At 42.8% G+C, this 16,699-nt stretch overlaps 1 protein-coding gene across 1 annotated transcript in view; it reads right to left on the bottom strand.

The window, feature by feature from the left end:
- The window catches only part of LOC127622795 (unconventional myosin-Va-like), a 123,692-nt gene that overhangs the window by 89,497 nt on the left and 17,496 nt on the right, over window positions 1-16,699 (bottom strand). Inside the window, exon 3 of the mRNA XM_052096883.1 lies at window positions 2,980-3,133. Within this exon, the coding sequence (XP_051952843.1) occupies window positions 2,980-3,133 (154 nt within the window). The remainder of the gene's footprint in view (window positions 1-2,979; window positions 3,134-16,699) is intronic.

Genomic DNA, 16,699 nt, shown 5'->3' with positions numbered 1-16,699 from the left:
TAAGGGAGGAGCTCTACAAACAAAGCAACCGGGGCAGAGAGACTGCCCAAGGGAGACGCGGGTCCGCCAACAGGGGGACCTTACCATGGAAAATACATCACAGGGAATTAGGCCTGTGGAGCCCCACCCCAGTACAGAGCACTTGAAGCTCGTAGTGGGTCTGGTTGCAAATTCACTGAATTCAAAGGCCAGAGGGCTAGGGAGGAGTCATCCAGGGAGCCTAGTTAGTGGGATCTCCTGGGATAAGAGCACACGTGTTCGCCTCAGTGGAGGGGAAAGGTGCTGAGTGCAAGCGGAACACACGGTCAATTGTTCCGCGTTACCGAGTTCTACCGGCTTAACTCAACCCTGAGATTATAGAATCTTTGTAGAATCTCGCAAAGGTATTGGGTGTTGCCCAGCCCGCTGCTCTGCAGATGTCTGCTAGGAAGGTGACGTTGGCCAGTGCCCACAATGATGCCACACTTCTCATCAAGTGTACTCGAACCCGCAAGGGGGTGGGCACGGCCTGGGTCTGGTAGGCCAGAGAGATGGCGTTGATGACCCAGTGGGCTAACCTCTGCTTGGAGACAGCGTTCCCTTTCCGCAATCCACCAAAGCAGACAAAGAGCTGCTCAGAACATCTAAAGCGCTGCGTGTGGTCCAAATAGATACGCAAAGCATGTACCGGACACAGCAACAAAAAGGCTGGGTCTGCCTACTCCCGGGGCAGCACTTGCAGGTACACGACCTGGTCCCTGAAGGGGGTCTTGGGACCTTGGGCACGTAGCCCGGTCGCGGTCTTAGGATGACATGAGTATCTGCCAGACCGAACTCCAGGTAAGTGTCGCTGACAGAGAATGCTTGCAGTTCCCCAACCCTCTTGATGGAAGCCTAATCAGGAGGGCCGTCTTCAAGGAGAGGTCCTTGAACTCTACTGAGTCAAGCGGCTCGAAGGGGGTTCTCTGAAAGCCAGAGAGGACCACTGAGAGATCCCAGGAGAGGAACAGGCTTGGCCGGGGAGGATTCAGTCTCTGGGTGCCTCTAAGTAACCTGATAATCAGGTCATGCTTACCCAAGGACTTACCGTCCACTGCGTCGTGGTGGGCCGAAATAGCGGCTACATACACCTTCAAGGTGGATGGGGACAACCTCCCCTACATCCTCTCTTGCAGGAATTAATCCCCATCTCTGCACATCTCTGCGGGTCTTCAGAACGGGACCAATTTTACCAATTTGTGAATAAGCACCACTTTAGGGCGTAAAGCTACCTGGTAGAGGGAGCTCTGGCTTGGTTGATCGTGTCTACAACTGCCGGTGGTAGGTCATTCAGATCTTCCACATCCCGTCCAAGGGCCAAATGTGCAGGTTCCAGTGGTCTGGGCGCGGATGCCAGAGGGTGCCCCATCACTGGGAAAGAAGGTCCTTCCTCAAGGGAATGTTGCTGTCGTGAGGAGCATGAGATACGAGAACCACATCCGAGTGGGCCAGTAAGGAGCCACTAAGGTGACTTGTTCCCCGTCCTCCCTGAACTTGCACAGCCGAGTGCAAGAAGGCTCACTGGGGGAAATGCGTATTTGTGCAGCCCCCAGGGCCTGCTGTGTGCAAATGCTTCTGTCCCCAGAGGGGCCTCCATTAGGGAATACCAGAGCAGGCAATGTGAATTGTCTCTGGAGGCAAAGAGATGTACCTGTGCCATGCCGAACCGGTCCCAAATCAGCTGGACCGCCTGGGGGTGGAGCCTCCACTCTCCGCTGAGCAAGACCTGTCGCGACACCGTGTCCGCTGCCGTGGTGAGTTTGCCCGGGATATAGGTGTCGCTGCTGACTCCAAAGGAGGAGATGGCTGGCGAGTAGTGACATATGACGAGAGCGCACGCAGCCTTGGCGATTTATGCACGCTACCGTTGCGGTGCTGTCACAGACGCCTGCCCAACCAAGTTGAGAGGTGACTGTGGTGACCAAGACACGTCTGGACACCTGCTGTAGGGGGACTCCTGTCCACAGAAAACAGAGGTCTGTCCAAGGGTTGAAAGTCTGACGGCAGGAAGGGGTGATTATCACACGGTACATGCCGTGGAGCCATGCCCATCTCGGGACTCAAGTCTGAAGCCAATGCTGAAGCGGTCTCATATGCGTCAACCTGAGCAGCACGACCGTGGCTGAGGATGCCATATGCCCCAGTTTTAGAGTAACTGCTGTGCCGGGCTCGAAGAGAGTGAGGCACTTTAGCACCGACTGTGTGCGCTCGTTCGTTCGTGAGTGTGAACTGTGTGAACTCATGAGTCTAACTCTATTCTGAGAAAAGAGATGCTCTGAACCGTTTCGAGCTTGCTCTATTCCCAGTTGACCTGAAGCCGTAGAAAGGGTCGATGTCGAGGCAAAATGGAGACATGGAAGTATGCGTCCTTCGGGTCTACTGCTGTAAACCAATCTTGATGCCGAATGCAGGTTAGAATCTGTTTCTGCATGAGCATTTTGAACGGGAGTATGTGTAAAGCCCGGTTGAGAACTCGCAAGTCCAAGATTGGCCGCAACCCACAGTCTTTTTTGGGTATAATGAAGTAAGGGCTGTAGAAACCCTTCTTCATCTCGGCTGGATGGACAGGCTCTATCGCGTCCTTGAGTTGCAGATTTGTAATCTCTGTACGTAAAGTGCTGGCATTTTCGCCGCGAATCGAAGTGGAGCGAATACCGCTGAAACGAGGTGGGAGCCTGGCGAACTGAATTGTGTAGCCAAGTCGGATGGTCCAGGCCAACCAGCACGACGGGTTGGACAGTGAAAGCCATGCATCCAAGCTCCGTGCGAGGAGCACTAGGGGGACGATCGTTTTTGACGTACCGGGTGGGGCTTTGCAGCGGGTAACTGCGTCCGGGAAACCGGGGCTGTAGGATTTTGGTGTCAGGGTGCCGTGAGAATGGCGCGCACCGGCTAGATGACCCAGGGAGTGAGTAAATCAGCCTGAGGGTCTTCCGTCTCAGGAGCGCTTAGGAGCCTTACGGGTCTTAGAGGGGGTCCTGGAGATGGGGGGCTGAGAGCTGGGAGCTGCCTGTTATCTGCTTGATGAAGCTGCAGGGGGATGCCCTCAGCGAGCAGACGGGGCGCGGGCTGCTCTGGGGCGGCGCCGCAGCATGATATAAGAGATTGTTTCCATCTACCGTTACAAATCAGCAGTTACAGAAATACTCAAACCAGCCCGTCTGGCACCAACAACTGTAAACTCTGTAACTGCTGATCTCCTGGGATTTTCACACACAACAGTCTCTAGAATTTACTCTGAATGATGCCAAAAACAAAAAACATCCAGTGAGTGTGGATGGAAATGTCTTGTTGATGAGAAAGGTCAACAGAAAATGGCCAGATTGGTTCAAACTGACAAAGTCTACAGTAACTCAGACAACCACTCTGTACAATTGTGATGAGAATAATAGCATCTCAGAATGTTTTGGCATCACAAGAGGGACCTACACAATATTAGGCAGGTGGTTTTAATGTTGTGGCTGATCAGTGTGTGCTAATGACGTAGAGTTTAGTAGAAAAAAAACAGTGTCTTGGTTGAAAGAACAACAACATTTGAGACACTGGGATGACAAATATACTTTAAAAGCGGTCCTGTTCTGGGTTACCATAGCGATGGGTTGCCCTTGGGGACAGAGCGGGAGGCAGGTGCAAATGATAATGTCACAGGATGGAGGGAGGAGCTACAGGAGTGGGCAAGGTTTACCCAATCTGTCAAAACCTAATGGTTGAAATCTATTTTTATATCTCATTTCCTGTTGTCTAATTCAGAGAATCACTTTGCAGAGATGTTGACACATCAGAACATCCAACTAAGTGAAAGCAATATGCAACAGCCAAAACCATGGTGACATTAATGCCCCATGCATGGGACCTAATGGCAAATTCTATTGTCATGATTGACAGTTAAAGGGCGGAGCTTAAACATGCACAAGTAATGAAACAAAACACACACACAGCGCGATATGAACTCAGGGATTTAAAGATATGATGATTGTGTTTAACATGAATCTCTGGGGGAGACCATCCCAGAATCACCATTCACCCAATCTCCTAGCAACAGACGCACGAACATGAGGAAGAAGGGTAAAAATAGAACCTCAACACACACCCATTCACACAGTCAAAAACAAGGTCACTACTGTCAAAAAAGATCTCCGCAATCTCTCTTCCACTTGCTCACGTTCACACTCAGTGATAATCAGCAACTGCAACAGATTGAGGATTACAGCACAGAGTGAAATAAGTGTGTGTGTGTGTGTGTGTGTGTGTGTGTGTGTGTGAGCGTGTATTTATCACTTTGTGGGGACCAAATGTCCCCATAAGGATAGTAAAACCCAAAATTTTTGACCTTGTGGGGACATTTTTTTGGTCCCCTTGAGGAAAACAGCTTATAAATCATACTAAATTATGTTTTTTGAAAATGTAAAAATGCAGAAGGTTTTCTGTGAGGGTTAGGTTTAGGGGTAGGGTTAGGTTTAAGGGATAGAATATAAAGTTTGTACAGTATAAAAACCATTATGTCTATGGAAAGTCCCCATAAAACATGGAAACACAACGTGGTGTGTGTGTGTGTGTGTGTGTGTGTGTGTGTGTGTGTGTGTGTGTGATTACAGTGAATCAGGAGAAAACATGAGATAATCCTCATGTGACATAAGCACATGATTCAGTGGCCACACACACACCTGAACCAACACCAATGAAAGAGCATCTATAGTGTGACATAATGCATGAGCATGTGGTATGTGTAGCACACATGCTTAAAGGTGGGGTATGTGATTTTCTTTTTTGACCATTTTTTCAAAATAACTTGAAATCCTATTCCTAACCCACTTACTGGCTGTAAATTAGAAGCACTGAAATGAAAATTAAGCAATTTAATCATCTGTGGAACGGGCAGGACTCGAAAAACTCCAGCCGATCATTTTCAAGACCATCTAGAATCATTGGACAGAAAATGTGTCAATCAAACGGTCGTACCATGCCCCCCTCCCCCCACCACCCTGGCGCGCGTGTCCAGTTCGTGCGCATACTCAAAGCTCGTGACCCAGTAACAGGAAGTGCAAGGCGCCCCGGTACAGAGAGAGAGAGAGAGAGAGAGAGAGAAGGAGAAGGTGTAGTTGCTTCCGTTTGTAGAATGTCAGACAAGACACCATCACAGAAAAGAAAATCTATTTTCGAGAGAGCAATTGCGAACAAAACGGCCGAAAGAGAAAGGTCAAAAACAAGGGTCATTCTAGGCGATGCTTTTAAACGTTGGCGGCAACTGAAGGACCAGGAAGGACTACCAACAGATGCGGCTGTGGCATTTTTTTCTGCTTGACAGGCGAGAAGCCGATTAACTAGTAGTATTTTATCAGGGAACTGTCTTTACTGACGATATGCGCATGAGAATTGTAGCTGTTCTAACGTTATAGCCCAGCCATATGATGAACTAGCTAGCTAAACAACCTGTTTGGGGAGGAAGCTGATGTGAGCGATTGTATTTATGTATGGAGAATAGAGCTTTTATAGTGCTAGTGGGGTTGTTCCACATTTCTATGAATCCTGTTTTGAATAGAAGACCGCTGTACAGACGCCAGGGCTGGCTATGTTCTTTTTTTTTTTACAGTTATGAGAAAATCAGCTCTACGCCTTTCAAGAGTGGTATGCGACCCCCTCCTCCTGCTGTGTCAACAATTTGCATCCGAGTTTTCGCTCGTGCATGATTGCGCGTCCATGTTTTTCGAATGGGTGGAGTCAGGGCCAGCGTTGGTGGAGAGAAGGTAGGACCTTATGAGTTGTGTATTTTCAAAATCTGCCGGCCGTTTTGCAAATCACATACCCCACCTTTAAGTGCACTCATACAATTGGAAGGTTGGACTAGTGCTGCTATTATGAGGCCATGTACCCTACGGATGTGCAAAACTACTAGTAAACGGTGACTCCTCGGTGGCCTGCCTGAACAACTAATCATTCTTAACCCTTACAAAAAACATAGGTTCGTGCAAACTTACTGCACACTTGTTGCAAACTCATCATTTTCACCAAAGGTTTGCGGCAGGTTTTCCACTTCCGATGAAGAACTTCAAACTCAGTGCGAATCACAAGCGCATTTCCATGTGAAAATAATGAGTGGGAAATTTACGACTAGATTTTTGTAAGGAAACGAAGGCTGATTTCGAGTTCACCTGACCACACTCTTGCATGTTCTACACGGGACTTGAGTGAAATCCCTTGAATGTGCAGAATCAAACTAAACTCCTTGTTGTTAATACAGTGACACCACTCTCTTTTGTACATGGACAGGTCAGCTGAGGTACGGTGGTAAAAAAATATATATATATATACTACACAGAAACTGAGGTACATATCTTAACTTAACTGCAAATGTTTAAGTGGAGTCACTCCCAAAACTTTGTAATGTGTATGTGCAGGCCTGCCCAAACCCCTGAAAAATTATACCTAATGGCACTTTTCCACTGCACAATACAGTTCGACTCAACTCTGCTCGCTTTATTTTTCTGAGCTTGCTTTTGCACTGCAGTTCAGTGCCACCTCAACGTGGGTGGGATAATAGGCTGATCATAGTTGCACCGCCTCGACTGATGTGACATCATCTTAAACGTGACACAAAACAATTCTGACCATAAACAATAACACAACCGCTAGCTGTTAGATACTAGCTCATTGTGCTGAATAAAGCAGTTGTTGCATGGTGATTTTACACAAGAGTAACAGTTAAATTGGCCTAGTTGTTTTAGAAGCATGCTTTTCAGTAGCTGGCCAACTAAATAAAGTGAAGCTCTCAAGCAGAATATAGAGTTAATGTAACAAAACATACCATCCTCCATCGTAGACTCCATAAACGCCGTGGCCAAGTTCAGGGCACTCTCCCTCCCATTGCTCACAGGTCTATTGCCATAGATGGCGTCCATTTGGTCAAACCACTTCCACTTTCTTCTGTTTGAACCACTCTGGCTGTTGTGGTCCCTGATGGTTCTGTAGTCACTTTTAAGTTTTTTTTAACATTTCCCTACACTGTTGGTGGTAGCTGTGTGCGGCCAACAGCTGAGACACTTCCTGAAAGACTTTTTAGTTTTGTTTGTTGCTAACGAGAGGAACATCTGCACCTCGTTTATTGATCACGGCATGGTTTTGCGCACAGCCATTTCTTTTTACAATTCGAAAGTCACGTGAACAAATGATACTGATATCGCTGTTGCTAACTATAAAACTAGCGGGTTGATGTCCATTGTCGCAAATCCAGTGACGCAGGTGATCTGCAGGGTTTTGACATCACATTTAGTATCAACTCGGCTTGCTTGGAACCTCGACCGAGGTGGTACTAAAAAAAGTACCAGGTACCATCAACTGTGGAAAACCCACAAAAAGTGAGCAGAGTCCAGTCGAGCTGTACCGTGCAGTGGAAAAGCCCCATAAGATGCCCCCTCTGTTTGGCCAATGCGGGGGGTGGGGGGAATGGGAGCAGGGGTTTGTGAGGCAGTATAGGTTGGTGTGTGGATATATGTTGCAGGCAATGCGCATGGGCGATCTTCAGACAGTGAGAGACGTCATAGCAGGGGTGCTGCACAATTGGGGGTGTTGATTTATCTCTCTTACCCCCACAGTAGCTGGGCCCCTGACTCCAATCCCTCACTCCAATTAAGCATTTACTTTTTCACCCAATATTTGTTATTGCTTTGCAATTTTATGTGGCACAGCAGTCTAATGCTATGTCCACACTAATGCATTTTCAAACCAAAATGCATATTTTTCTCTACATTTAAGCCCTCCTTCCAAACTGAGACAGTGTTTTTGACAGCAAAAACTGAGCTTTCCGAAAATGCTCTCCCAAGTTGATAAATTGAAAACGCCATCTTTGCATTGGAAAAAATGAGACATTGGAGAACGACTATGTATTTGTTGTCATGTGATGCAGTAAAGCAAACAATCAAGATGGCGGCCCATGATGTAATGGCATTGTTGTCCACTTTGATTGCATTGTTTAAGAGAAATGTTACATTGCACAACCTTCACACTGCATTCCTTCAAAGGTGACAGAAGTTTCCTCAGAATTGCTTTTTGGCGGCGGAACACAAGGACAATTGCATTTCAGACGGTACATGGCACAGCGATTTTTTGCATGCGCAGTATTCAGCGTTTTCATTCGTTTCAGTGTGTACAAGCAACTTTTGGAAATAATTTATCTGTTGACATATACTAAAGCCTTTGAGGTGGGTTAGAGCAGGCTTAATTTAGACTGGCTTTTATGCTGCCCCAGATAGCAAAAAATGTCCGCACGGCTTCTTTTTGCCGCCGTCCCCAAGCTGTCGGCTATAGGTGCGTCCCACTGGCGGGGATGAAACGTTTGCCGCCGAATTCGTCACTCCCATTTCTTGCGAGATGCCGCCGGCGATGAGACGGCGGGCCGCCCGCTTCATTTTCTCTGGCGGTTGCCTCGCGGCAATCGACCGCGGCTGGCCGGCGGCAATCGACCGCGGCCGGCTGGCGGCAAGCCGCTTTGAAATACAAGGACAGCTTAGACTCTCAAAATCGACCAGCCATGTTGGCTATTATTATTTTTTGCTCCAAAGCCATTAGGGTTTATAACAGATTCTTGACTCTTGATTCCATGATAAGGTAAGGTTTAGGAAATGACATTTAAATTACTTTGAAACTCTGAAGCGATTATACAGTAATATATGTAAAATATATTGAATTATTTATGCACAGGTGAAAATTGTTTACATTTCTTTGATTGATGCACATTGAGACATGCACCAATAAACCAAAAATAATTCCTTTTTGTAAAACTTAGGCTACTTGGCAATAAATATCTTTATGATTCTGATTAGGTTTTAAAATAGATATTTAATTCATGGTATGAACAATTTAGCAGAATAAATTGATGAAGTTAGACTTTTCACGAATGCCTGACTATCAGTGAAAGACATCTGCAACATGGCCAAAATATCGGGTATACTTTAATTATTTTTATTAATTTGCAACCATGGTGATATCTATCATAAACATGAAAATCCCTGTTTTGACGTGAAGGATAAACTCAATGAAAAAGCTAAATTATCCTCTGGTTTCACAGTTGCGCAGAAATTTCGTTTATGTCTACATTTTTTCCAACCTCGATTTTTTTTTTGTTATTTTACCTTTTACAGGTTTTGCAATTATGACCTGTACAAATGTTTAAGAAAGTGTTAAAGTCCCTGTAAAGGCAATAAAAAAAATCTAAACGCATTATAAATGTTAAAAATGTATTGCTAAAACACATGACAAAGACTGAACAGTGAAGTTCCGCTGTCGCCATATCTGTTTCCGGTTTACTTGCGCGTCGCCCAAAATGTCTTTTTACTCGATGTCTCCAGAATCTTCCGAAAATACGCGTCAGCGATGTTCATCGCATTGTTGATGCCTGGACCCCTGCTCCGACAAGCAAGAGGGACAAGGGCTTTAAACTCTACATATTGAGTTATCTGCACAACTACAAGGGTAAGTATTTTAATCTAATGTGGTGTGCCGGCAGATAGCGGCTAAGCTAGTTCGCCACGTGTTCATTTTTAATGTAACGTTAGTATAGAAGCTTGTTTTTTCTTAGTTTTAAAGCAGACTGTTTGTTAATTTTTGTGATAATTGTGATATCAATTATATTAACTTGGTCTCCTCTCAGTTTCTAATAAAGATCAGGGCACAGGTGAAGTCACTGTCAGGGCATTGTGCTACAGGTCCATGAGGAAAGCAGATAAACCTCACAGTTTGAGTGTATGGTGAAGCTAGAATTGATAAGACCGCAGTTATAGGCTTGTTACTTTAATAGCCCGATGTTCCTGGGGACTCGGCTAAGGTTATTCATGTTTAATGTAACTCAAATCAAATGAAAACAGTTATTGTAGGCAGGTAAGTTTCCCTAGCTGGTCCCCTCTGTGTAAAATGCGTTCTTATTCAAGTTTTCAACTCAGTCATTCGTTTAAGATGCAATCTTGTGTTATAAGTATTAGGCTATCATGATTATACAGTGAGCAAGCTATATAAATAAGTATTTAATATAATAAAAGTGTAGAGCAACAACCGAGGGTGTAAGGTAAAGGCTGAATATTGTAGATTTATTACAATATGTTGCATGTTTGAATTAAAATACCTGTGGATATGCAACTTCCCACTAATGAAAGTTTTATTCAAAAGGAGCACACACTCTACAAAGGCCTGACTGGAGATTTGCCTGATCTATCCGTCCTTCAGGTGAGTAGGGATATAACAATAGCAAATTTCACTGTACAGTATGATATATCAACCAAAATCTGTATACCAATATTTCATTTTCTTTTCCTCCCTTTTACAAACAAATATTCTGCTTCAAAGAAAAAAATGAAATTGATGTTATCATAAGGGTTCTTCATTATGAACTTGTATGCCATGCATAACATACTGTGGATAGAAATTACAGGGAAAGTTACTGGTATGATAATTGTGGTTATATTATATTACTATTATATTTAGTGTATTGCTAATCAATATATTGTTACTTCCCAGATGACAGCGGCTCGCTTCAAGAGCAGGTGAAGCAAGTTGGGACAATGTTGAAGACATTTGCTCAGCACTGGGCAATCAGGTACAACTTGCAAACAACACCTGTGGTTGTTGGTTTAATTCCCACTGGGGCCACCTGTACATGTAGTAGACCTAGATATAAATGTCATAGTTTAGTAGTTGAAGGACCAGGACTGACTACTTTATTCTTTTATTCTGGGAACCCCTGTAGGTGCAGATCAAACCCTAATGCTGCGACGTCTTGGAGTTTGGCGATGTTGTGCGTAGCATGGACGACAAAATGCTATGCTGCAACGTTTCAGTGCCAACGTGTCTGTTGGAGAGTTATCCCTGACAGGGGATCTGTTACTCCCCCCTAGACACCCAGGAAGATTTGGCGTTGCTTGACAACAGTTTGAGGCAGGATAAAGAGCTCCAGCAACGATTTGTAAGTGTGCCGATTTCGTTTATAACGGTATAGGGTAATCTAAAAAGTAAAATTAAGATCGTACACTGCATATTCTACAGTCTGAATCCACAGCCTGTCACATTTTAAATTTATGAGAAGCTTCAGAGAAACGTAATTTGTAACATGTTATTTTGTATTTTCAGCTTCGGTTTTTGGCAATCAAATGTAGGAGGGACCTAAAGACAACCGTGTGGCGAATGCTTCAGGGTATCTTCTCTAATCACCTTTCCATCAATACAACCTGGACTGGTGTAGGGGATAAAGCATGTTTTAGAGACATGTTCCTGAAGACCCTTGTTCAAAGTAAGTTGGATATTTTTTTTATATTTAAGTAGATGTGTATGACCTTATTACCATTCAAATGGAATGACAGATCTTTATTTTCTACAGGAGCCATCCGGAAGAACCCGGCAACCCAGGATGCCACTGATGAGGCGATCCAGGTTAACGTTACGCGTTACCTGAAAGGAGCATCTGAACATGAAGGTGGAAAAAGGCCACACAGCTGAGAGGGACCCACAGCCGACCCCTTAAACCTAGGCTGACTACTGACACCCCAGCATCACTGACAACTGGAACCCTTTCTTTATCCTGCAGTCAGTAACATCAAGACCCCTAAAAAAGCCTGCTAAATGTCTCAGACTACACTCACCCAATCCACACAGTTCACTGTGGAAATTATTATTTTTTTTTATTTATTTATTTTTTCTCTCGTGTCCCTGCTTTGAGGGCAGCTCCTTGGATGAATATGGGATGGTTTGTGCTTTTATACAGGCGCACGAGGAATCACTGAAGATATGCTAATTTGCACTGCCTCATTCTGGAGGTCGGGGAAAACCGGTGATTCTTAGCGCACTACGCCACGCAGTCCCCAACCTCTCCAGACATTCTGATTGGCTGTGTTCTCTACAGCCAGATTTTCTGCTGTTAATTATATTTATTCCCACTTGTTGTCATGTGCAAGTTGAATGTCAAAATGTATATTATACCTGTTATCCTGCACATTCCTTGATACCAAAGATCTCAATTATTTCATATACAATTTGCTGCTTATTTCATTGTTACAGTGCTTAACTATTCTATTTTTAAATATAGCTTGTAAATCCTAGATTATACATCTAATACTTGATATTTGCACATTATCTGGTATCAAATATTCTACTTACCGTGACTTTAGTATTGGCTTATTTCATTCCGTCAGTGCTTAACGATTCTATTATAGTTTGTAAATCCTATTTCATACCTCTGATACTTGATATTGCACATTAACTAGTACCAAAAATTCTACTTTCATTCCATCACAGTGCTTAACTGTTATTCTATTGTTACATATAGCTTGTAAATCCTTGTGCCACAGTCAGCATTGCAGTTATAATGGTATATTCTACTCCAGAGCTTTACTCTAAATTATTACCACTTAACCTATTGTTAGAAATGACTTGTAAATATGATGTTATACCTCAATTTATTTGGTATCCTGCACTTTCTTTGGTACCAAATATCCTCATTGCTTGTGTTTACTGGTAATTCTTTTCATCCCAGAGCTGAACTCTTTATATTATTAACAATTATTGTAAGTGCTACAATAGTGTTTTTTAAAAAAAAAGAAATTGGAAACCTGCATGTTCTTTTGTGTGTGTGTGTATATATAATGTTTGTATTTTTCTGTTATTTATATTTCAGTGATCTGACATCTTGTTTCAATGACAGTTACTGTACTTTGAAATGTGGAATTAAAACGCCAAATGGAAATTTGTCTGGTTTGATCAATCATTATTCTTGATAAACTGCATGCTATAAATATATATATATATATATATATATATATATATATACATATATATATATAGACAGCATAGCGCAGATCGCTCGGAAAAAGCGTTTGCCTCCGACGGTCCGCCTTCGATATAACGGCGGCGGAGCGGCGGCTGGCCAGCGGGCCGTCCGCATATCGAAGGCGGTAGGAAGGCGGCGGACCGCCGTCAAACGTGTTTGCGATATCGCCATTCTGCCGCTACTACTGCCGCCGGCGCACCGCCAGCGGACCGCCGACTTATTGCTATCTGGGGCATTGTGTCTTTACACAGAATTTTAAGCAGGCACAAAGCAGGATTAACTTGGCTGTGTAAACATGCCTTAGGACATCTGTCTAGGCCATGTTTACATAGAAAAACTATTAAAAACAGCACGGACAGACAAAGAAAATGCCCATTGTACAAAGGAGCCTCAGTTTGTTCCTGGGAGGCAGCAGATGCCCTAACCCCGCCCCCACCCTAATCCACAACAATGGAGCCTGTAAGGCTGAGTACACTCCTAGGATTTTTCTCCCATCACATACCAAAACATGCTTGTTTTGAACAGTGCCTTAGAAGTTAGCTGCTTCTGTTGACTGCAAGACATCAAACTACGTTCTGGAACAGAGTTGTAGAGTCATTCCAAACAGAAGTGCTCAAAAATAATTGCTTCAAAGAGTGTTTTAGCATTGTGTTTGTGAGTCAATGTGAAGTGAACCGTTTCAAACAGTTTGTGAATAGGTTATTCAGAGCCCAGCATGAGGAATTAGATGATGCTAATCTCAACTGGCTACACCTCTGAACAGTCATTAGTCTTAAGTCTTTAACTTGATATCCACCTGATGTGACATCCAAATCTCACTCACCTGTAACTTCATTCAAACCCAACAGTTACCTCATACGCAACAACACAAACACTCCAATCCAGCCATGTCATTCACTTGAGATGACATCATGATTTTGAAGTTAAGTATTTATTCAGAGGACAAACTGTTCTGAATCATTGCAAACTATTACTTCTTTCATTGCGTTTCGACCGCTCCATCCACAATCTTTTCTTACCATCAAGAATGCAGTCTTGAACATGATGTCTATAATGCCTCAGTGTAACAATGGCTGTTTCCCAAATTATGCACTATACACTACACACTTACACAATCAACATGCTATGTAGTGTATGAATTTTAAAAGTGTAGCATCGTCCCAAATGTAACACTTATAGTTTTTTTTACAACACGGAAGAATTCAGCTTTTAACAGCTGATGGAATTGATGTTTCAAATGCATGTGAGACTTTGATGCTAGCTTTAGCACGTTAGAGAACCTCAGTTCAACATTTGTATCTAAAAACAAGTACATATTCACACAGTGTGGGGTGATGGTATTCAACTCACAGTTGTAAGGTGCTGTCTTCACAGACATTTCACTAGTTGCTATATTCTCCATTATTTACAATTGTTTTGTCAGACCAGCAACACAGCAAGGTAACTCTGCCCCTTATGCTAGGGTTCAAATGAAATGGGGAAATCTGGTGTTTTCGTGGTGAGATGGTAGTTTCCGTAGGTCGGGGAGTGCCCATGGCATGGTCCAGGATGTGGGCAGAGTCTGGCGGTCGCATGTACTCTCCTTATAGGTTCTAAGTCATGAGGGGTGGTGACTTCTTTGGCGGCCTGTCTGCCCTGGGACCACGGCGAGTGTGAGGGGAAGACGGCTTCCTAACTCCTCAGCCATGATGCATGCGGTACTCCCCGGCGACTCATCTAACTGGGTTTCCGAGCAACGGGTGTGTACAAACAAAGAGATAGAAGCCAGCTCCCCAAGGAGAGACGCACTATATGTTCTTATGGTAGCGTTGATGAGGCTATTTTCACATCAGGTGCGCCTAATCACTAGTTGCTCCTAAGCCCGGCTGAAGGACACCCTCAGAGGCTATGCAACGATAATGAGAGTTAGGGGCAGGTCATTCTGCCTCAATAGCAAGATTTATAAAAATACACACATACATTTTTTATGAAAAGATGATTTAAAATATTTTCATGCTGGAGAAGAAATGTCATCCTCTGCTAAATGAATTGTGGTGTTCCGCAAGGATCCCTGTTAGGGCCAATATTGTTTTCACTATATATGTTACCGCTTGTGATTAGAAAATCCAACATTAATTTTCATTGCTATGCAGATGACCTGCAATTGTATTTGTCATGGAATCCCAATAATCTGACTAATTTAAATGTTCTTCAAGCATGCATAGTACATATATATACAAAATTGGACTGGATGCAATTTTCTTCAGTTAAATACTGATAAAACAGATTAAAATCGGTCATGATTAAAAAAAAAAAAAAAGTCAGTGAGTCAACAATTAGTCGGGTGGTCCCAAATAATCAGTAGTTGGTGAAAAATTTGGGAGTATATTTTGATACTAAATTAAATTTTGAATATCATGTGAGGAAGTTAGTTCAATCTTGTATTTATCAGTTTCCACTGTTAGACATGTCTTGTTTGATATGTTTAAGGATACAGACAAGCTTATTCATGCTTTTATTTAATCTTGCCTTGAATATTGTAATGTCCAGTTTTCAAATTTAAATCAACGCACTTTAGCACAGCTACAATCCATACAAAATGCTGCAGCAAGACTTTTGACACGAAACGTTATAGCTTCTTTGCATTGGTTACCAAACCATTTTAGGGTTGATTTTAAGAATTCATTAATTACATATAAAGCATAACATAGGTTGGCACCAGAATATTTATCAGAAAATGTAAAACCTTATAAAACAGATAGACCTCCTAGATATTCCTGTTGTGAATGGTTGTTGGCGGCTCCAGGATCCAGATGCAAAACTAAAGGTGATATAGTGTTTGTAGCGAAGGCCCCGAGCCCTGGGATAATAGATCTGCTGAATCTGTGACTGTTTTTAAGTCTCATTTAAAAACTCATTTGTATTGACTTTAATTACTATGTGGATGCCTTGTGTTTTACTGTGTGTGTTGCTGATATTACTATGTGGATATGCTAGGTTTTGCAGTGTGTTTTTGATTTCATGATTTGTGAAGCACTTTGTGCTTAGTCACTAAAAGGTGCCATATTATTATTATTATTATTAAAAGCTGCTGACAAAAAGCAAGGTCCTTTAGTCCAAAGTAAAGGTAGGCATCACATATATATATATAAAAAAAAAATCTATCTGAAAAGTCATGTATCTTGCAATGAAATATGTATTCAGCACAAATAACAAAAGTAATAATTAATATAACTGAAATAGAAATGATACTGGAATAATAGATGGATAAACTACACAATAATTTAAGTATCTCAACTTTCACTTCAGAAGTCACAAATTCCCTTCCTTAGCTGTACAATTACTCTACCCCTCCTTACTCATCCTCTAATAATAAGCAGAGATATGTTTTTAACATGTGTGTTGATTTACTTGCTCAAAAGTACTGGCTAAAACCCTAAATCACACTTTTATACAGTCAGATCCAATCAAAATGATACTTTTCAAATTTAAACCTATGCTGCCGATCAAAATCACAATTGCATAAGGACCCTGGTACAGCCCTCTTCTATTTATAAATTCAAAAACAGAGACACAGCACTGCATATCCTCCCATACCAGATTATAACACGGCAGTCCAAAAGCTTAAACATTCCAGAATCAAACGAGCTTCTTCATCTGTGTGGCCTTCACAGCTCAGCTGACTACAGTCTGTGTGAGGGATTTGAGTGAATCGATTAGTTATGTGAAAATCCATCATAAATTGTACACCCTCATTTAGTTCCAAATCCATATAAGTTAAGCATAATGTTTGTTCGGTGAATTTCTGAATATCTGTCACATGCATGCAGTTCCAGTCTCCAGTTAGCTTTATGGCTTTTGGTTAGTGAAAAACTGAGTTGCTGATGAATTTGGAAG

Source organism: Xyrauchen texanus, chromosome 29 (genome assembly GCF_025860055.1).
Source record: "Xyrauchen texanus isolate HMW12.3.18 chromosome 29, RBS_HiC_50CHRs, whole genome shotgun sequence".
Lineage (NCBI taxonomy): Eukaryota > Metazoa > Chordata > Actinopteri > Cypriniformes > Catostomidae > Xyrauchen > Xyrauchen texanus.
This window is presented reverse-complemented; position numbering and strand designations above follow the sequence as displayed.